The following is a 20,667-nucleotide window of genomic DNA, read 5'->3' as shown; positions in this document are numbered from 1 at the left end:
AGGAGATGCGACCCGAGAACTGATAACGACACCTGTGGTGATGAGAGCTTAATAGAAACCCCACGCAAAACCCCTGCTTTAGCTTGGCGTGCTTTGGTTTGAATTATAATGGTCAGGGCAAAGGTTTATAAGGTGGGAGAACTGGCGGGCTTGCCAGTTCTGACAACGCATGTGTATGCCCGTGAAGCTGAAATAAAGATCTTGAACTCTCCTTGTCTTTTCCTTGGCTCTGGGTCTGACACAAATGGGTTCTGATTTGCATGGATTGGTTGGCAGAGCAGAATCTCCCCCTCCCCCGGGCTCTTGTAACAGGTAAATGAAGCATGTGAGGATGGAAGCGGGAGAGCTCTGTTTCTCACCACCACCACCCCCCGCCTTATCGTTTCTGGCTTTGCTGGCTTTTCCTAAGAACTGGCTTTCTGCACATATTTCCCCCCACCCATCCCCAAGGCTAGTTTAACGTTCTGTCCTTTTGCAAAAAAAGAAAAGGAACAGGAAGAGAGACCAGCAAGGTATTAACTTCTTCCAGATATGCGTATTTAACGCCCTGTTCCAAGCGGGAACTTTGGCTGTTTTTTAAGATTCAAAAAGCCCTCCAAATGCCTTTAGCGGCTTTGAAACGGAGCCACCCGTTCCGCAGCTTTGGATGCCTGCGTGCGGTCATTTTTAAAAATAGCCGTGTGTGCCTTTTCCAGGCAGAAACAAAACGGTCTTTGTGAGCCAAACGTAATCGCACGGAGGCTGCAGCTGGAAGGAGGCTTCTCCCCCTCCCTTCGTGTGTGTATTGTGTCATGTGCTCAACCGAGCCAGCCGGTCTGCTTGCTCTTCTTCCCACTATAGTTCCATGGGGGGGGGGGGGCAGAGGATGGTGCTGCTGCTGCTGCATTGGTTCGCTTTAGAATTTGATTTCTTTTTGGAGCCTAAAACTCAGCTTCAGGAAATCTGTCACCGGCGCTCTCCTATGGATGCAGGCTCCACCGCAGCACCTCCCGTAGAGTCTCTCTTCCCCCATCCCATCAGTCCGACTGCCCTCTTTTTGGCCGAGACTCGGCCCTCAGATGCCGTGAGCCTGGCTTCCACACTTTCTGCTCAGTAGGCCCTCCCGGTTCTGGAAACCTGCCTTGGGTACCGCTCTCTAAATCGGTAAGAAGCAGGGGCTGGTGACGTTTGGAAGGAGATTTTCAATTACTTTCAGCTAGGGTTCATTTTGTAGAAAAATAGGTCGTGGAGCTCATTAGCATAACTCATTAGCATATGCCACTGCCCCCCTCCCCCAGTCAAAAGCAACCCGACGCAAGAAAAGGAGAGCCCCCCCGGCGAGCGAGGCCTGCTTGGGCTGGCTAGAGATCCAGCCCAGCCAAGCAGGCCTCGCTCACTTGCAGCTCTCCTTGGCTGCCCCCCCAGTCAAAAAGACCAGCAAGCCACCCACCACCCAAAATCACATAAGACATGGAGAAAGGGTGACAAGGGCTTCTCCAGGCGTTAATGAGGGCTTGCTGGGGGTTGTGGCAAAGCCCTGGTGGCTGGCTGGCTGGCTGCCTGTTCTCTTAATCCAGGGATTGTTATGCAGCTGCATCTTCTATTCAGTGGACAAGGTAAGTGGGGGAAGAGCTTGTGCTCCTGTGAGCTCCTGCTGAATTCAAGGCCTGCTTTCGGCACTGGGGCCCAGTCGATTCCTAGGGAAGAGCCCTGCCCGTTTGTTACTTGTTAATGAGAATAAGCTTCTGTAGACAAGATTGCAGAAATTTGGACGGAGGGGTGAAGAGGGCGACCATTTTAGTTGAACGCAATCTCCATGGCAGTTCTGCCATTCTAATTACTCCTAGTACTCTGGGCTGTGCTAGCAAAATCTTTTTTTTTACAGTCCAGGCTGAAGGCGATGCTGTGGCCATCCTAAGCACACCCGTTTTCAGTGCTCTGCTAATTCTCCAAGCACATTCCTAAAATCTGTATTGCTGGCCTGCAAATGTTGCCAGCCCGCGATAGTTTCTAGCAGCATATCGAAAGATGCAGTAGTATGTGAGAAAAGGATCTCGGGTCTTAGTGTGACCATATGCTGAACATGAGTCAACAGTGTGATGCGGTGGCTAAAAAGGCAAATGCAATTTTGGGCTGTATCAACAGAAGTATAGTGCCCAGATCATGTGAAATGATGGTATCACTTTACTCTGCTCTGGTAAGACCTCACCTGGAGTATTGTGTTCAGTTTTGGGCACCACATTTTAAGAAGGATCTAGACAAGCTGGAACAGGTCCAGAGGAGGGTGACGAAGATGGTGAGGGTTCTGGAGACTAAGTCCTATGAAGAAAGGTTGAAGGAGCTGGGGATGTTTAGCCTGGAGAGGAGGCGGCTGAGAGGTGATATGATCACCATCTTCAAGTATTTGAAGGCTGTCAAATAGAGGATGGGGTGGAATTGTTTTCTGTGGCCCCAGAAGGTAGGACCAGAACCAGTGAGTTGAAATTAAATCAAAAGAGTTTCTGGCTCAACATCAGGAAGAACTTCCTGACCATTAGAGTGATTCCTCAGTGGAACAGGCTTCCTCGGGAGGTGGTGGACTCTCCTTCCTTGGAGGTTTTTAAACAGAGGCTAGATGGCCATCTGAGAGCAATGAAGATCCTGTGAATTTAGGGAGAGGTATTTATGAGTTTCCTGCATTGTGCAGGGGGTTGGACTAGATGACCCTAGAGGTCCCTTCCAACTCTATGATTCTGTGCGTACCTCTGTCCCGTCATTTATGGCATACTGAGAGCCTAAAAGTGCCAGTTTGCTAAAGCTCCCCAGCTACTTCGAAGTTATCAGAAAGCAGGGTGGTTGGGGAGGAGTGTTCACTGAGCACTCTATTATACCATATGGAGACCAGTCCTCATAGGACATAATGGAGAATCGATCCATGGGTATCTGGGACTCTGGGGAGTGGGCTGTTTTTTGAGAAGAGGCACCAAATTTTCAGCATAGAATCTGATGTGTCTCCTCAAAAAACAACCCAAGTTTCAAAAAGATTGGACCAGGGGATCCAATTCTATGAGCCCCCAAAGAAGGTGCCCCTATCCTTCATTATTCCCAGTGGAGGGAAGGCATCTAAAAGGCGTGTGGTCCCTTTAAATATGATGGCCAGAATTCCCTTTAGAGTTCAGTCATGCTTGTCACAACCTTGCTTTTGGCTCCACCTCCAAAGTCCCAGCACGCACACACCCTGATAGGGACCCAAAGCTGCCTTTCAGACTATGTGGAAATCTTTGTGGAGCTGCAGTGTCAGTTTTAGTCGTGGGTTGGGTGGATGGGGAAGAAATACACACGAATGGGAGTTTCATGTAACCAGAGCTAAAGATGAATTACATTCTTTCCACCCAACTGGTAATATCGACACAGTAACAAACGCAGTATCAAACTGAGAAGTCTTGATTCTGTTCGGCATTTGGTCCACCGAATTACAGTAACAGGAGTTTGATGGGGTGGGGGATATAAATATATTTAAAAGATTTGCATTCCCAAAGAGGAATATGTCTTTTCTACAGGGGCTCTTAGCAGACATTCCTCTGTTGTGTCCCAAATGCGTATTTGTCAGGAGTGGGAAACAGAACCTCAAGATTCATTTTCTTTCTCTCCTTAGCTGGAAAGAGGGGATTTCCTCTCAGAAGAATGGCGAGAGAGAATTGCTAACACAAGGTACCGTATCCTGTCTGCGCGTTGATGGAGTAGGTGATGGAGATGTCTGTGCATTGTGGGTTTTTTACTGCCATTATTACCAAGGAACCCAGGATATCGTTATGGTTCCAGTTCTCCTCCCCTTTATCCTCACAGCATCCTTGTGAGATATGCTAGGCTGAGAGAGGATGACCGATTGGGTTTGAGTCTGCTTCTCTCTGGTTGTGGGATGATGCTCTGACTGGTAGCCTCCTGAAGCCACAGCCTAGAATTCCTCTAAATAAACAAGTTACACTAGATATGCTTGCCTTAAATACAGATTTATTTAGATGCCTGTCTGTCTCTAGGGTGGCTGCTGCGCCTGTAAAACAGTGGTCCCCAACCTTTTTGGCACCAGGGACAGGTTTTGTGGAAGGCAATTTTTCCACAGACAGCGTGGGGTGGGGTACGATGGTTTCAGGATGATACAGTTGTCCACTTTATTTCTATTAGTTTGGTGGGGTGGTTAAGTGCGCGGACTCTTATCTGGGAGAACCAGGTTTGATTCCCCACTCCTCCACTTGCAGCTGCTGGAATGGCCTTGGGTCAGCCATTGCTCTTGCAGAGCTGTCCTGGAAAGGGTAGCTGCTGTAAGAGCTCTCTCAGCCCCGCCTGCTTCACAGGGTGTCTGTTGTGGGGGAGGAAGGTGAAGGAGATTGTAGGCTGCTCTGAGATTCTGTCCTTGAAAGGGCAGCTTCTGGAAGACCTCTCTCAGCCCCACCCACCTCACAGGGTGTCTGTTGTGGGGGAGGAAGGGAATGGAGATTGTAGGCCTCTCTGAGACTCTGTCCTTGAAAGGGCAGCTTCTGGGAGAGCTCTCTCAGCCCCACCCACCTCACAGGGTGTCTGTTGTGGGGGAGGAAGGGAAAGGAGATTGTAGGCCGCTCTGAGACTCTGTCCTTGAAAGGGCAGCTTCTGGGAGAGCTCTCTCAGCCCCACCCACCTCACAGGGTGTCTGTTGTGGGGGGGAGGGTATAGTATAGGGCGGGATATAAATCCAATATCTTTTTCTTCAACCTTTTCCATTTTGTGGGTGTTATGCAGAGCCAGTTGAGACACAGTGCTTGGTTTTTACAAATTCAAAGGCGGGGTGGTGTGGGGTGGTGTTTTCCCAATTCTCCTTCAATAATGATGACTCTCCATGTAATTGGATTATTTATTGTTAGGCAGGATACATTGACACTGACACGCGGTCAGTGTCGAAACTGACTCGCAGCAAAACAGGTCTTGGTTATATACTCTTGCAGGGGTCATTATAAGCGTGCCTTAATTTAGGGCAAGAAGACTTCAAACTTAGTGTCTACAGATCACACACACACACTCACTACCAAGCATTCTACAAAACATCCCAGGAAGGGAGTAGTGACCTTGGTACCCAGCAGTTTACCATCTCCCAGGAGGCAGGCTGTTAGCTTTAGTTTCTCCAGCAGTCTAAGCAATCTAACTAGACATTCCTCAGGTTACATTTGGGGTAGGGATGGTGGCTCAGTGGTAGAGCATCTGCTTGGTAAGCAGGAGGTCCCAGGTTCAATCCCCGGCATCTCCAACTAAAAAGGGCCCAGGCAGTAGGTGATGGAGATGGAGGGACAGTGGCTCAGTGGCAGAGCATCTGCTTGGGAAGCAGAAGGTCCCAGGTTCAATCCCCGGCATCTCCCAACTAAAAAGGGTCCAGGCAGTAGGTGATGGAGATGGAGGGACGGTGGCTCAGTGGTAGAGCATCTGCTTGCGAAGCGAAAGGTCCCAGGTTCAATCCCCGGCATCTCCAACTAAAAGGTCCAGGCAAAGAGGTGTGAAAAACCTCAGCTTGAGACCCTGGAGAGCTGCTGCCAATCTGAATAGACAATACTGACTTTGATGGACCCTGGGTCTGATTCAGTACAAGGCAGCTTTATATGTTCATATATATATACATCAAACAAATACAGATAATGTCTAGGAACTTGACAGTTTTCAGTCCATGCATTTCAGAGAGACCACATTGTTTGCTAAAGAGATTTCTGTGCCCATAAAGGTTGTTGTTGGAAATAAATTTTTATCTTGCTTTATATTTAAAATGGAATTTTATATTTATATTTCATATTTAATTTTATATTTATATTTCATATTTAATTTTATATTTATATTTTATGTTTAATTTTATATTTATATTTTATGTTTAAAATGGAATTTAAAATGGAAGCAAGGTGGTGGTGATGTTTTACTAATGTGTTTTTTAAATCTTGCAGCGTTATATTTGTAAATAACTTTGCCTTCGGACCTGAGGTGGATCACCAGCTGAAGGAACGATTTGCAAACATGAAGGAAGGTAAATAACCCGAGCCTCTTGTGGCTGCTGCTGTCTTCTTGGCTCTACTGCAGTAGCTGTCATGGCTGTGCTGTGGCGGTGAGCGCGTCTGCGTTGGTGATTGGCTCTCTGTCCGCAAGTGTGTTGTTCACCTTTATCCCTCGCAGCTATGGAAGAGATTTGGCTGTTCTGCTCCTTTGCAGATCTCCGAGCCTTCTGCAGATACCTTCATTGTGTCGTATGGGAATCCTGAGCATCTTTACGTGTTAGAACTAGGAAGTGTACAATGGCTTCAGACCTTTTGCGTTGGAACAAAAAAACCTTCAGATCAGTGCTTTCCACATGTGTTTTGTATGTGTACATCGATACGCCTTGTATGTGTTGCAGAGGTAGCCAACTTTCTCCTGGCAGTTGCTCCTTCCAGAAGGGGGGGAGGGGTGGCGGCAGTATTGGTGGGTCTCCTCGCCCCCACGTGCTTTAGCCCTTCACCATACATGCGCCGCTAAACTGACTCGGTCAGGGCCAGTGTTCCCTCTAGGCTGCAGAGTCTTGTGAGCAAAAATTCTACCTTGTGAGCGACCGGCAGTAAAGTTGTGAGCTGCTGCATCAATGAGTGTGTTCTGGGGCCATCCTTCCTGAGCGAAGACAGAAACGTGTTCGCTGGAGGCTAACGTTCTATGAGCTGGCTCACACTAACTCAGCTTAGAGGGAACACTAGTCAGGGCTGGCCCTAGACTGTCTGGCAACCTAGGCAAGGCTAATTTGTGGTGCTTCTCCCCCCCCCCCCATTGATAACATCGCAGAGTCCCAATTCAGCACCCCCAGAAAGCCGGCGCTCTAGGCGATCACCTCGTTTGCCCAGTGGCCAGACCGGCCCTTGACTCAGTATAATGTTCCTCTGTGCATTCAAGGCAAAATAAGCCACTTTTCCCTCCTCCTCTCTCTCAGCCACCACGTGTTCTAGCAAGAAGATCCAGGTAAGCAATGGTAGGAAACTAGAAGTCATCAGCCACCCTGTGCCGATAGGCCCATCAGCTGTGGTGTTCTGATGGAGAAGGGGGGCATAGTGTCTTCCTGCCAGCTTTGAACAGGTGATGGCCTCGGACATGCCTGAAGGTAGGTGCTACCTGGGAGCACCCCAGCTCCATCCGTCTCTCTCCCCATCCTTGCCAAAGAGCTCAAGACGGCCCAGCTGGGAGTAGCAAGATGCTGCCACCTGCAGAGCAGGAATCCCCTTTCCCCCCAGCTTGGAGCTTCCTTCCTCTTGCGTAAGGGAGAGGAACAGAAATTGAGAAGAGAGCCTGTGAAAAGCAGTCCTGCTCACTTGGTTCCCAGAGGCAGAAGAAGTTCTGCCCCTGTTCCGAGGTTCAGAAGCGGGGCAAGAAATTTGCAAGCGTTGATCTGTACAGGGACCAAAGGGGACAGTGAATTTCGAACCTGAAGAGGCCTCAGTGACGAGATGCCTGAAGCCAACAGGGCAGCCTTGATAGACTCATAAGAACATAAGAGGAGCCATATTGGATCAGGCCAATGGCCCATCCAGTCCAACACTCTGTTTTACATAAGTACGTAAGAGAAGCCATATTGGATCAGGCCAGTGGCCCATCCAGTCCAACACTCTGTGTCATATAAGAACATAAGAGCAGCCATGTTGGATCAGGCCAGTGGCCCATCCAGTCCAACACTCTGTGTCACATAAGAACATAAGAGAAGCCATGTTGGATCAGGCCAGTGGCCCATCCAGTCCAACACTCTGTGTCACACAGGGGCCAAAAAAAACAGGTGCCATCAGGAGGTCCATCAGTGGGGCCAGGACACTAGAAGTCCTCCAACTGTTGCCCCCCCCCCCCCCAAGCACCAAGAATACAGAGCATCACTGCCCCAGACAGAAGAACATAAGAGAAGCCATGTTGGATCAGGCCAGTGACCCATCCAGTCCAACACTCTGTGTCACGCAGTGGCCAAAATACCAGGTGCCATCAGGAGGTCCATCAGTGGGGCCAGGACACTAGAAGTCTCCAACTGTTGCCCCCCCAAGCACCAAGAATACAGAGCATCACTGCCCCAGACAGAAGAACATAAGAGAAGCCATGTTGGATCAGGCCAGGGGCCCATCCAGTCCAACACTCTGTGTCACATAAGAACATAAGAGAAACCATGTTGGATCAGGCCGGTGGCCCATCCAGTCCAACACTCTGTGTCACAGAAGAACATAAGAGAAGCCATGTTGGATCAGGCCAATGGCCCATCCAGTCCAACACACTGTGTCACGTAAGAGAAGCCATGTTGGATCAGGCCAGTGGCCCATCTAGGCCAACACTCTGTGTCACATAAGAACATAAGAGGAGTCGTGTTGGATCAGGCCAGTGGCCCATCCAGTCCAACACTCTGTGTTACATAAGAACATAAGAGGAGCCGTGTTGGATCAGGCCAGTGGCCCATCCAAGCCAACACTCTGTGTCACAGAAGAACATAAGAGAAGCCATGTTGGATCAGGCCAATGGCCCATCCAGGCCAACACTCTGTGTCACACAGTGGCCCAAGAAACCAGGTGCCATCAGGAGGTCCACCAGTGGGGCCAGGACTCTAGAAGCCCTCACCCTGTTGCCCTTCAGAGAATACAGAGCATCACTTGCCCCAGACATAGAGTTTAGACTCAGTCCTGGGCCTCACCCATTTGGGGGAATGGATATTCCAGTCTCCGCGGGAACTGTTATGGAGGATCCTGGATCAACAGCAGACCGTTGAAGACCAACGTTGTCCTGTGACTGTCAACCAGGGCTGTTTTTGTGGTAGCATCATTCCAGCGGATGAAGATGGCGTGTGCAGGCAGAGTGGAAGCCCTTCTGGTGGCATTTTAAGTGGACCACAGTGGTGGTGGCTCAGCCACTGGGGGGCCCTTCCTTACAGAGCCAGCCTGCTCCACCCTTCAGGCTCTGAGCACAGCTGATGCTTAGTGAGGATGGGGAAAAAATTAAAAGGACATTCTTCAGAAATTTCATTCCATGGGCAAAAGCATAAAGGCAGTGCTTCCAATCCAGCTGGCCTCTGAAAAAGCCTCCCCTCATCCAGAAATGGCTAAAGCCAGACAGACCTAAGATAGAGGCCTCTCATGACAATGCCTCGAAAGAGAAGAAGATGACTGCAGATTTATACCCCGCCCTTCTCTCTGAATCAGAGAGTCAGAGCAAATTACAATTTCCTTTATCTTCTCCCTGCACAACAGACACCCTGTGAGGTGGGTAGGGCTGAAAGGGCTCTCTGAAAGGCTGCCCTTTCAAGGACAGAGGCTCAGAGCGGCCTACAATCTCCTTTCCCTTCCTCCCCCACAGCAGACACCCTGTGAGGCGGGTGAGGCTGAGAGAGCTCTTACAGCAGCTGCCCTTTAAAGGACAGAGTCTCAGAGTGGCCTACAATCTCCTTTCCCTTCCTCCCCCACAGCAGACACCCTGTGAGGTGGGTAGGGCTGAAAGGGCTCTCTGAAAGGCTGCCCTTTCAAGGACAGAGGCTCAGAGCGGCCTACAATCTCCTTTCCCTTCCTCCCCCACAGCAGACACCCTGTGAGGCAGGTGGGGCTGAGAGAGCTCTTACAGCAGCTGCCCTTTCAAGGACAATTCCTACAAGAGCTATGGCTGACCCAAGGCCATTCCAGCAGCTGCAAGTGGAGGAGTGGGGAATCAAACCCGGTTCACCAAGTTAAGAGTCTGCACACTTAACCATTACACCAAACTGGTTCTCAAGAGTCAAGCCTGGGTCTCTTAACAGACACCCGGAGTCTCTGAGTAAGCTGGCCCAGTTAATAGATGATTTCTGGGTCTCCAAAAGATGCAGGGACAGAAGGAGGAGATCCCAAGATCCTGGGGGCCCATGGCAGAGGCTGCGACCCCCTCCCCCCACTCCATGGCACAAAGCGCACGAAGATAACGTAATGAATACCAAATGGACCACTTGGAGGGAAGCATGTTCACCCCCACTGAGCCTGAGGTATGAGCCGGACTTGTGGCCTGGAAAAGAAGGAAGCGGTGTGTAAAGAACCAGAGCTAGAGGAGGGAGGGCCCTGCAGCAGGAGGACCTGAAAGACCTTCCGTGAAGACTTAGTTTCGCGTTTGGCCAGCCTGGCTGCTGCTTCTGGAGGTGCCCCATATGGAATACAAATTGGCATTCCCGCCCTCCAAGTTGGGTCTATGCAAAGGGTAGCTCCTCCCCCTGCTGATCTGTGCCACAATATCTGGCCAGACTTTAACGATTACACTGGGTCTTGAAAGGGCTACGACCGTCACATTCCTTGCAGTATTCTCCCAAGACTCACCCGCATTGAACTGCAGCCTGCTGCATACGCTGGGCCTGTGAGCAACGGCTGGCAGTGGAAGATCTTATACACCTGGGCCTGTTACAGAGCCATAGTGCCAATTGCTGTGCTGAGCAGTGCTTTTCTTCCATCAGATGTGAGCTACCTCATCGGCGATCTCCTGTTGAAAGGACCACCCCGATGCAGGATTAGAAGGTTGTTGCCGAGACCAGGGGAAAGCTGGAAACTGTAACCCAGCACTGCCCAGCCAGAAGAAGCCAAGGGGTTAGGAAGCAGGCCAAAAATTCATAAAATTGCTGAGTGGGAATTGAACTTTCAAGATGCAAGGGGCAAGGAGAGAGGCTGAAGAGACTGAGCAGCTGCCGCAGTCTGAAAGAAGACAAAGTCTCCTGTGATGAAAAATAAGAGTTATGCGGGAAGTAACACAACTGATTGGCCCCAAGGAGGCCTGTGGCTTTCCTCTGGCCTATCTGGATGTTCTTCCGGTTCGTCTGGCCTATCTGGATGTTCTTCTGGTTCTTCTGGCCTATCTGGATGTTCTTCTGGCCGATCTGGATGTTCCTCTGGTTCTTCTGGCCTACCTGGATGTTCTTCTGGTTCTTCTGGCCCATCTGGATGTTCTTCTGTCCGATCTGGATGTTCTTCTGGCCGATCTGGATGTTCTTCTGGTTCTTCTGGCCTACCTGGATGTTCTGGCCTATCTGGATGTTTGAAAGCATTGCCATGTCTGTCTCAAGTGCCAAATGGGCATATCCATGAGCGCTGCCCCAACATCCCTGGATGATACCAGAACCTTGTTTCTGCATTGGTATGGATTCTGCAGGGTTGACAATCCCTCAAGAAGTTCTGATTGATCAGGAGCAGAGCTTCACATCATTTTTGTTCCGCCATCTGCATCGGGCATTGAGACTCTTATCACCTCAGCTTATTACCCTCAAATTGACGTTCTCGTAGGAAGATTTGTGCAAACTTGATGGTGAAAAATTGTGTGGCAGAAAAGCCATCTGATTGGGACCTCTTCCTTTTTGCAGTCAAGACTCTATGGAGGTGTCCCCTTACTGGCTAGGCTTTGAAAAAACCCCTAGAGGCCCATTGGTCTGTGGGGGGCAACCAGTAGAGCAGACAGCAGGGATAGGAGAGCACACGTGCCATTTCCCAGAGCGGCTACCATTCGCTCAGGTGACTGCAGGCACTTAGATGCCCCATAAAGGCAGTACATCCAGTGGGCCTGGACTAGTTGGAAGGCTCCCAGGTGCTGGTAAGGGGGACCTATGGATAGGACCACACAGTGGTTGTGAAGAGAGGGACCACTCTCTGTGCAGTGCAAGTAGCACTTGGGTTAAAACCAAACAATTGCAAATTAGCCTCCTTGGGTGGAGAAACCTCCCCTGTTCACCTGCGTGGAGGAGCTACCAGAAGGGAACGGCGTGCTCCACTAGTGGCAGAATGGGGCAGGTTTGCTTGAAATTCCACAGAAAGCCCAATCTGTGTCCAAGAGTCCAGTTCTAAGAACATAAGAGAAGCCATGTTGGATTAGGCCAGTGGCCCATCCAGTCCAACACTCTGTCACATAAGAACATAAGAGAACCCGTGTTGGATCAGGCCCATGGCCCATCCAGTCCAACACTCTGTGTCACATAAGAACAGAAGAGAAGCCATGTTGGATCAGGCCAATGGCCCATCCAGTCCAACACTCTGTGTCACATAAGAACATAAGAGAAGCCATGTTGGATCAGGCCAATGGCCCATCCAGTCCAACACTCTGTGTCACATAAGAACATAAGAGAACCCGTGTTGGATCAGGCCCATGGCCCATCCAGTCCAACACTCTGTGTCACATAAGAACATAAGAGAAGCCATGTTGGATCAGGCCAATGGCCCATCCAGTCCAACACTCTGTGTCACAGAAGAACATAAGAGAAGCCATGTTGGATCAGGCCAATAGCCCATCCAGTCCAACACTCTGTGTCACACAGTGGCCAGAAAAACCAAGTGCTATCAGGAGGTCCACCAGTGGGGCTAGAAGTCCTCCCAAGCACCAAGAAGACAGAGCATCACTGCCCCTAGACTGAGAGTTCCAACAATAGGCTGTGTCTAACGGACTGCTGATGGATCTCTGCTCTATATGCTTATCTGATCCCCTCTGGAAGCTGTCTATGCTTGCAGCCGCCACCACCTCCTGTTGCAGTGAATTCCACATGTTAATCACCCTTTGGGTGAAGAAGGACTTCCTTTAATCTGTTCTAACCCGACTGCTCAGCAATTTCATTGAATGCCCACGAGTTATCGTATTGTGAGGAAGGACTTCTATCTCTGCCTTCACTCATTCTTGGACATGCGGATGGGCTGGCTGGTCTTCATCATCATCTAAAAGATTCCAACAGCCGGAACTTAGACCTAGTATCCCAGTCATCGGACAAAAAACAGGGAGCCCCTAAAGGCCATGTGGAGCAAAATCCAAGACCTGCAGGAACCACAGTCAAGAAACAGCTGTTACAGCTGTTAGATGTGGTCATGTACTACAGTCAGTTTGTGCCCAGATGTGGCATCATAACCTCTCATTTGTTGGATTGATCACAGAGGGGCATCAAGGAACCGGTTTCTCATCATATTGCTTGACTCCTGCAGCGTTATGAGGCCTCGATTTCATTAAGCCCTTTCTACGGTACACTGACTCTTCGGGGTAGGACTAGGAGCTGTACTAATGCAAGAACATCCCATGCTTTCTATCATTTGTAAGTTGTCTCCCCCCTCCCCCCAGAGAGAGCCTACTCTCTGGAAAATGGGGGTACATGCAGTCGAATGGCCCCTTACGTTGTGGAGATATTACATGCTTTGTAACCCTTTTACTTTAATCATGCAGCCCTCCGCTGACTAAAAGATTGAGGACATCCCAACGAGAGAGTCCAGTGGTGGATGCTGGCGTTGCAGCCCTCTTGACTTTATTGTCCACCGTCACGTAGGATGTCAGCACCCCAACACCGACTTTCGCTCCACACCCAAAACGTAGAGGGACCTTTTAAAGGGATGGAGTACGTGAGCAGGGCATGGCCCGTGGGAGTTGAGTGTCGGTTTCCCATTTCCCTTAGACCGGCCACGTGTAAACACGGCTGGGCACAAAGCGAGAGGATTCCGCTGTCGGCAGGGCAGAAACTCAGAGAAGAACTCAGCCAGTCCTCTGAACTGTCTGGGAGGAGGAGGACAGAGAGGTTGCACTGGAGAAAGCTTGCCCCAGGGCCTGAGGTACTCGCTGGGGTCAAGTTCCTCTGCCGCTGGAGGAGCCAGCGGTCCAGTGCCGCAGTCACAGGATTGGGAACTGGCCGAGAAGGAGCTTGTCTGTTTCCTCCCTTTGAGTATCTGAGTGAGGAAAACAGCAGCAAAAGACCGTGTGAAGAGCAAGTCAGCTGACATTGGGCACTCCGAGAGAAGGGCGGTCCGCGTCCTTCGGCTCAGGAGAGAGCAGGGAGCTTGCGTGTTTCTCTTGCTGTATTCCTCTCTTCTGAGAACATACAAGTATTTGGCTAGTAATAACAGTGCTTGAGAGGAAAAGTTTTGTAGGGATGCCACTTGAAATGCAAAACTGTGCCCACCCTAAAAAGGTCAAAGGTAGTCCCCTGTGCATGTGCCAGTCGTTTCCGACTCTGGGGTGACGTCACATCACGGCGTTTTCACAACAGACTTTTTACGGGGTGGTTTGCCATTGCCTTCCTTCCCCAGTCATCTACACTTTTCCGCCAAGATCGAACTCAGGTTGTGAGCAGAGAGCTTGGACTGCAGTACTGCAGCTTTACTACTCTGCGCCACGGTGCCCACCCGACCCCAGAACGTTTTTGGTTCCTTAACATCTCTCCAGAGATTTCCTTACAGTTCCGCTGGTCTTATGTCCAGTGTCAGCACAAACCATGAAAGCATGAAAAACATAGCAAGGTCCGACGCTGCCATAAAAGCACAGCTCTGATATGTGTCTTCTGAGTCTGTTGAGTAATCCCTTGCCCCAGAGACCCCCTTGAAACACTCGTCTATTTCCTCTTGAGAGGACAATGGCGCACCTATCCTGGCAGGCCTTAGTGGGGCAAGAAGAGAGCATCAATACCTAGAAATCCTGTGATGTAGAACCCCATGTGTGGTCTCTGAAGCAAAAGGCACCAAGAGTAGAATCTTCTCAGGTGACTTATTTCATAGAATCACAGAGTTAGAAGGGACCTCCAGGGTCATCTAGTCCAACCCCCTGCACAATGCAGGAAACTCACAAACACCTCCCCCTATATTCACAGGATCTTCATTGCTGTCAGATGGCCCTCTAGCCTCTGTTGAAAAACCTCCAAGGAAGGAGAGCCCATCACCTCCCGAGGAAGCCTGTTCCACTGAGGAACCGCTCTAACAGTCAGGAAGTTCTTCCTGATGTTGAGCCGGAAACTCTTTGGATTTAATTTCAACACATTGGTTCTGTCCTTCTAGTTAGAGACTGGTAACCTATGTTTCTGTTGTAACAGTAGACACTTCCAAAAGACAAAAAGTCTGAGTATAGACCCACCAATTGTAGAGTAAGATCCAAGAAAGGTAAGCTGAGGTGATTAAAAACCAGCTCGTGAAAATCTGTTTCCTGGAGTCCCCCTGGCAGCGTGAGAACAGAAGGCATTTGGGGACTCTGCAGTCATCTCTCCAGGGGCGCAAAGAATTCCGTGGTTGGGGAGGGGTGGGATGGAGGCGCCAAGAAAAAAGGCTCTTTCCCAGCAGTCTCAGCTAACTTCTCAACCCATTGAGGTTTCTCTCACCAATGGACCCCCCAGGTGAGTTCAGCTCCTGGGCGTGTTTGTATGATCTGAGCACTCTGGGGGTGGAAGAAGACCATTGCAGCTTTTCTCTCCAGGGGCATTCGTTTTTCCTTCCGTCTTCCTGTACGAGACACTCTCTGGGAAGCCTTAGCCATTCAAAAACTTTTAAGTGGTTGGGGCCCAAGACCTTGAATCGTTCAAAGAAACTAATTCGAACAAGTTCGCCCCCCGAGATGAGGGAGATGCTTTTGGGCTGTTGAGGGATAGAGGACTCCGGTCTATCTTCCGCAGCAGTGGAAGGGACACTGCTTGTCTCTCATCTGTCCTGTGTTTGCACCTCTGACACACATTACATTGCAATGGAAAAGGAAAGGTCCCCTGAGCAAGCACCAGTCATTTCCGACTCTGGGGTGACATTGCTTTCACTACGTTTTAACGGCAGACTTTTTACGGGGTGGTTTGCCATTGCCTTCCCCAGTCATCTACTCTTTCCCCCCAGCAAGCTGGCCACTCATTTTACCGACCATGGAAGGCTGAGTCAGCCTTGAGCCAGCTACCTGAAAACCCAGCTTCCGCCGGGGATCGAACTCAGGTCGTGAGCAGAGCTTAGGACTGCAGTACTGCAGCTTTAACACTCTGCGCCACAGGGCTCATACATTGCATCGAGAGACCCTTAAAATCAGCTGCCGGTGTTTGCATGTGCCGTTTCCGAAACGCTTCTCACCGGGTCCCAGATAGATGTTCGCAGGGTAGGCCACTGATGCAGCTGCTGGTACTTACGATGAGGTATCGGAGACCTGATTTCAAGGGTGACTTTGAGATAAAGGAAATGTAGGTTCAAGCGGACCGCTGCACGGGCACTTCCAGAGGGCGATAGGAAGCGCCAACAAGTCACAGCCAAATTCTGGTGACCCTGTCAAGGAAGGAGATGTTACAAGAGGTTGCTTGCCTGCCTCTGCTTAGCAACCTTGTACTTCCTCGGTGGTCTCCCATCCAAGTACTGATCAGAACTGGCCCTGCGTCATCCAGGTTAGGGTGCAGCCTGGTCCACATGAAATACTGGCAGCCATTGCAATGCCTGCCAGGGGCTGTGTGTCTCTGGTATGTTATGGCACCAGCGTTCCCTCTAAGCTGCAGAGTCTTGTGAGCAAAAATTGTACTTTGTGAGCTGCTGGCATTAAAGTGGTGAGCGAAAAGGTCAAGGCAGTCCCCTGTGCAAGCAGCAGTCGTTTCCGACTCTGGGGTGACGTCGCATCACGACGTTTTCACGGCAGACTTTTTACAGGGTGGTTTGCCATTGCCATCCCCAGTCATCTACGCTTCTCCCACAGCAAGCTGGGGACTCCTTGTACATCGGAAGGATGGAAGGCTGAGTCAACCTCGAGCTGGCTACCTGAAAACCCAGCTTCCGCCGGGGATCGAACTCAGGTTGTGAGCAGAGACCTTGGACTGCCAGCACTGCAGCGTTATCACTCTGCGCCACGGGGCTCGTTAAGTTGTGAGCTACTGTGCATAAATTATTGTGCTCTGGGGTCCTCCTTCCTGATCTGAGACAAAAAGGTGTGAGCCAGAGGCTAAAAATCTGTGAGCTAGCTCATGCTAACTTCAGCTTAGAGGGAACACTGCGTGGCACGGGTAGAGTTTGGGGCCCAGTTTGTCAGGTGCTGGGCACTCAGATGGGCACACTCTTCCTGGCTGCTGGCATCGTATTTAAATCAGGGCTAGTTCTCCTTGCTTCAATGGCTGTTATTGGCCAAATTATAACAGCAGGTTGCATGAATGTTTTCCGTTCAGTGAAAAAGGCATTCAGGAATGGGTTTGGTCCTTTTTTGTTTCCTACATTACAAGGCAAGGTGCGTTCTCCTGACCTTTGCAACAGGATCGACCCAGTTCTGCTTGCCTTTTCCACTGTCCAGGGGGATTCAGTGACTCAAGATCTCTTCTCTCTTTGTCTCAACAGGTGGCCAAATAGTATCGTCAAAACCTTTTGCACCGCTAAACTTTAGAATAAACAGTCGAAACTTGAGCGGTAAGGCTTCACTCTCTGTGGTGGTCATTTCGGCTTGCGTGGGTATAAAACAGTGATACGTTCTCCGTGGGTCGTGGAGAGTCACGTTTCTGATTAACCTGTGCCGAGGCCAGCACCTCAGTGAGGTTTGCAGCTTACCCGTAAGTTTCTCCGTCAGCAGCTGTTTCTAGGTGGGAACCGCCTGCTAAGCACAAGCTGCATAGGCTCGGTCTGTTTTCCTGAAACTTGGAGCAATGGTAAAACTGACAGGGAGAAAGACTAAACAACCAGAAAACACCAGATATGTCCCTTGTATGATGGAAACGATGTATTAAATATCTCCAACATATAAGTAATACACAAAACACTAGTATTACTGAAGAGAAAAATTCAAAATGTTGTAACACGCACTGTTGCCGGTAAATGCAATATCCAGAATAACATAAACCAAACCACCAAGTTCCATTGCAGTTCCAAGGAAAATGTAAAGACTCGTACAACGCTCAAAGGTGATATAAATATATTCCCAACGGAATTTTGATTTGTTATATTTCCCATTTCATTAATATCTTTGTCAAGAGATGCACACATGAATAACGTAAGCCTTTAGTTTTAAGGCTCTCTAAACCATATGTCAGCTTCAAAAATGTTTCCTATAATATTTCTTATCTCCGGAGCTTTGCAGCCTCTGTAATATTCACGACTCAGTGGTACATACTGCCTGTTGGGCCAGCAGCTCTCTTAAGTTATTCCGGATATTGTATTTATTGGCAACAGCGTGTGTGTGTGTGTGTTGGAAAGAAAGGAAATAGATGGGGGAGGGGGAAAGAAAGCAACTTTAACTTTAAATGCACTCTCCAAGCCAGTCAACGAGGCAGTGGGGACTTCGAGAGCCTCACGATATGTATGAAAGAGCCACATGTGGCTCCCAAGCCACAGTTTGGCCACCCCAATATAAACCCATCACCCTAAAAATGCACATGCTGACCTTGAGGATGTGTTCATTTCCTTTGCATGCTTGTTTGTTTATTTATTTATTTTTAAACAGATATTGGCACTATAATGAGAGTTGTGGAGTTATCACCACTGAAAGGGTCTGTCTCATGGACCGGGAAACCAGTTTCTTACTACCTGCATACTATCGATCGAACCATAGTGAGTATACCACGGTGGGTGTGGGCTGCCTAAACATCCGGCTTTGAGCTGCGTTGCTGAGCAGTATGGGCATCTCGGGTTTTTTTAGTTGTTGATAACTGAGCGCTTTGCTAACCTGGCACTATGTTTTCCCTGGTTCACGCAATTACTAAGCATCAGCTTTTCTTCTGTAAAAATCATGCCCAGCAAATAACAGGGAATCTGAGCTAGGAGCACTCCTTGTTCAAATCTAGCCACCTCCGTGAGTTTACTAGGCAAGCCGTGGTTGTTTCAGTTTCCCCTTCCCTACCTTTGTAAAAGGGATCAGACAGATTCATGTGGCTGTTATCTAACAGTAGCCACTAGCCGTGGTGACTAAACGGAAGCTCCAGAGGCAGTCTCTGAATCCCAGAGCCAACATCAGGGAAGCAGAAGGTCCCAGGTTCAATCCCCGGCATCTCCAACTCAAAGGGTCCAGGCAGTAGGAGATGGAGATGGAGGGCCGGTGGGTCAGTGGTAGAGCATCTGCTTGGGAAGCAGAAGGCCCCAGGTTCAGTCCCCAACATCTCCAACCCAAAAGGGTCCAGGCAGTAGGAGATGGAGATGGAGGGTCAGTGGCTCAGTGGTAGAGCCTCTGCTTGGGAAGCAGAAGGTCCCAGGTTCAATCTCCAGCATCTCCAACTCAAAGGGTCCAGGCAGTAGGTGATGGAGATGGAGTGGTGGTGGCTCAGTGGTAGAGCCTCTGCTTGGGAAGCAGAAGGTCCCAGGTTCAATCTAAGGCATCTCCAACTCAAAGGGTCCAGGCATTAGGTGATGGAGATGGAGGGGCGGTGGCTCAGTGATAGAGCATCTGCTTGGGAAGCAGAAGGTCCCAGGTTCAATCCCCAGCATCTCCAGCTCAAAAGCGCCCAGGCAGTAGGAAATGGAGGGCTCAGTGGTAGAGCCTCTGCTTGGGAAGCAGAAGGTCCCAGGTTCAATCTCCGGCATCTCCAACTCAAAGGGTCCAGGCAGTAGGTGATGGAGATGGAGGGACGGTGGCTCAGTGGTAGAGCCTCTGCTTGGGAATCAGAAGGTCCCAGGTTCAATCCCTGGCATCTCCCACTAAAAAGGATCCAGGCAGTAGGTGATGGAGATGGAGGAATGGTGGCTCAGTGGTAGAGCATCTGCTTGGGAAACGGAAGATCCCAGGTTCAATCCCTGGCATCTCCCACTAAAAAGGGTCCAGGCAGTAGGAGATGGAGGGATGGTGGCTCAGTGGTAGAGCATCTGCTTGGTAAGCAGAAGGTCCCAGGTTCAATCCCCGGCATCTCCAGCTCAAAAGGGCCCAAGCAGTAGGTGATGGAGATGGAGGGATGGTGGCTCATTGGTAGAGCATCTGCTTGGGAAGCAGAAGGCCCCAGGTTCTGTCCCCAGCATCTCCAACTCAAAAGGGTCCAGGCAGTAGGTGATGGAGATGGAGGGACGGTGGGTCCGGGGTAGAGCATCTGCTTGGGAAGCAGAAGGTCCCAGGTTCAATCCCTGGCATCTCCAAAAAAGGGTCCAGGCAAATAGGCGTGAAAAACCTCAGCTTGAGACCCTGGAGAGCTGCTGCCAATCTGAGTGGACAATACTGACTTTGATGGACCGAGAGTCTCGGTCAGTGTAGGACAGGTTCTCTCTCCTCCCCTCTCACCTGCTTTTGATGTCCAACAGAAAGCAGATAAGTTTCTGAACTAGGCCTTCCATTAAACCATAGATAAATGGTGCTTTTGCAATTGGAGCAGGCTGTATTGAAATGGATAAGCCAAGTACCAGCATGGACCCCATTTTCAACAGCACCTTTGCTTCAAAGGCAGCTGGGGGGTGGGGGGCATTCTTAAGAAGGAAATGTTAGCTCTCTTAGTATGCCCTGTTGGGAATCTTTGTTCTGGTGACTGACTCCCATGTGTTTTCTGTTTTTTTTTTAAAGCTTGAAAACTACTTCTCTAGTCTCAAAAACCCAAAACTCAGGGTAAGTATAAGTAGTCTTTTGTTTGGAAAAGAAAAAACACGTATGTATTAGTTGAAGCATTATATATTGCAGCCTCTGGCTTGGGGGTGGGGGAGAGGCTAGCTAGCTATTAGGGGGTTTTTTGTGTGGGGGGGGGAGAAGCTGCCTTTTGGCTTATGTGTGTGACTAGCCCCCCCCCCCCCTTCTTATCCTGTGCAGGAGGAACAAGAGGCAGCTAGACGCCGGCAGCAGAGGGAGAACAAGAGCAACACGACAACTCCGACAAAAGTCCAAGAAAACAAGGTTTGATCCTGTCCGACGCCACGGCACTCCCCTCCCCCTCATCCAGGTTGCATGCCACCAGTGTCCACTCTGAGCTGAGTCAGTGTGAGCTAGCTCACAGATTTTTAGCCTCCAGCTCACCCATTTTTGTCTTAGCTCAGGAAGGATGACTCCAGAGCACACTCACTGATGCAGTAGCTCATAACCTTAATGCCAGGA

The 20,667-nt window shown here is 49.9% G+C and overlaps 2 protein-coding genes across 2 annotated transcripts in view; one reads left to right on the top strand and one right to left on the bottom strand.

Annotated features, from left to right (window-relative positions):
• PLEKHJ1 (pleckstrin homology domain containing J1) overlaps positions 1-20,667 on the bottom strand; it is a 114,484-nt gene that overhangs the window by 8,626 nt on the left and 85,191 nt on the right. The gene's annotated exons all lie outside the window — the stretch shown is intronic.
• DOT1L (DOT1 like histone lysine methyltransferase) overlaps positions 3,574-20,667 on the top strand; it is a 76,340-nt gene continuing 59,246 nt past the window's right edge. The window contains 6 exon segments of the mRNA XM_060232834.1: positions 3,574-3,669; positions 5,913-5,992; positions 17,016-17,084; positions 18,112-18,218; positions 20,146-20,187; positions 20,386-20,469. Coding sequence (XP_060088817.1) covers positions 5,983-5,992; positions 17,016-17,084; positions 18,112-18,218; positions 20,146-20,187; positions 20,386-20,469 — 312 coding nt within the window. The 5' untranslated portion in view covers positions 3,574-3,669; positions 5,913-5,982.

Source organism: Heteronotia binoei, chromosome 2 (assembly GCF_032191835.1).
Source record: "Heteronotia binoei isolate CCM8104 ecotype False Entrance Well chromosome 2, APGP_CSIRO_Hbin_v1, whole genome shotgun sequence".
Classification (NCBI taxonomy): Eukaryota; Metazoa; Chordata; class Lepidosauria; order Squamata; family Gekkonidae; genus Heteronotia; species Heteronotia binoei.
This window is presented reverse-complemented; position numbering and strand designations above follow the sequence as displayed.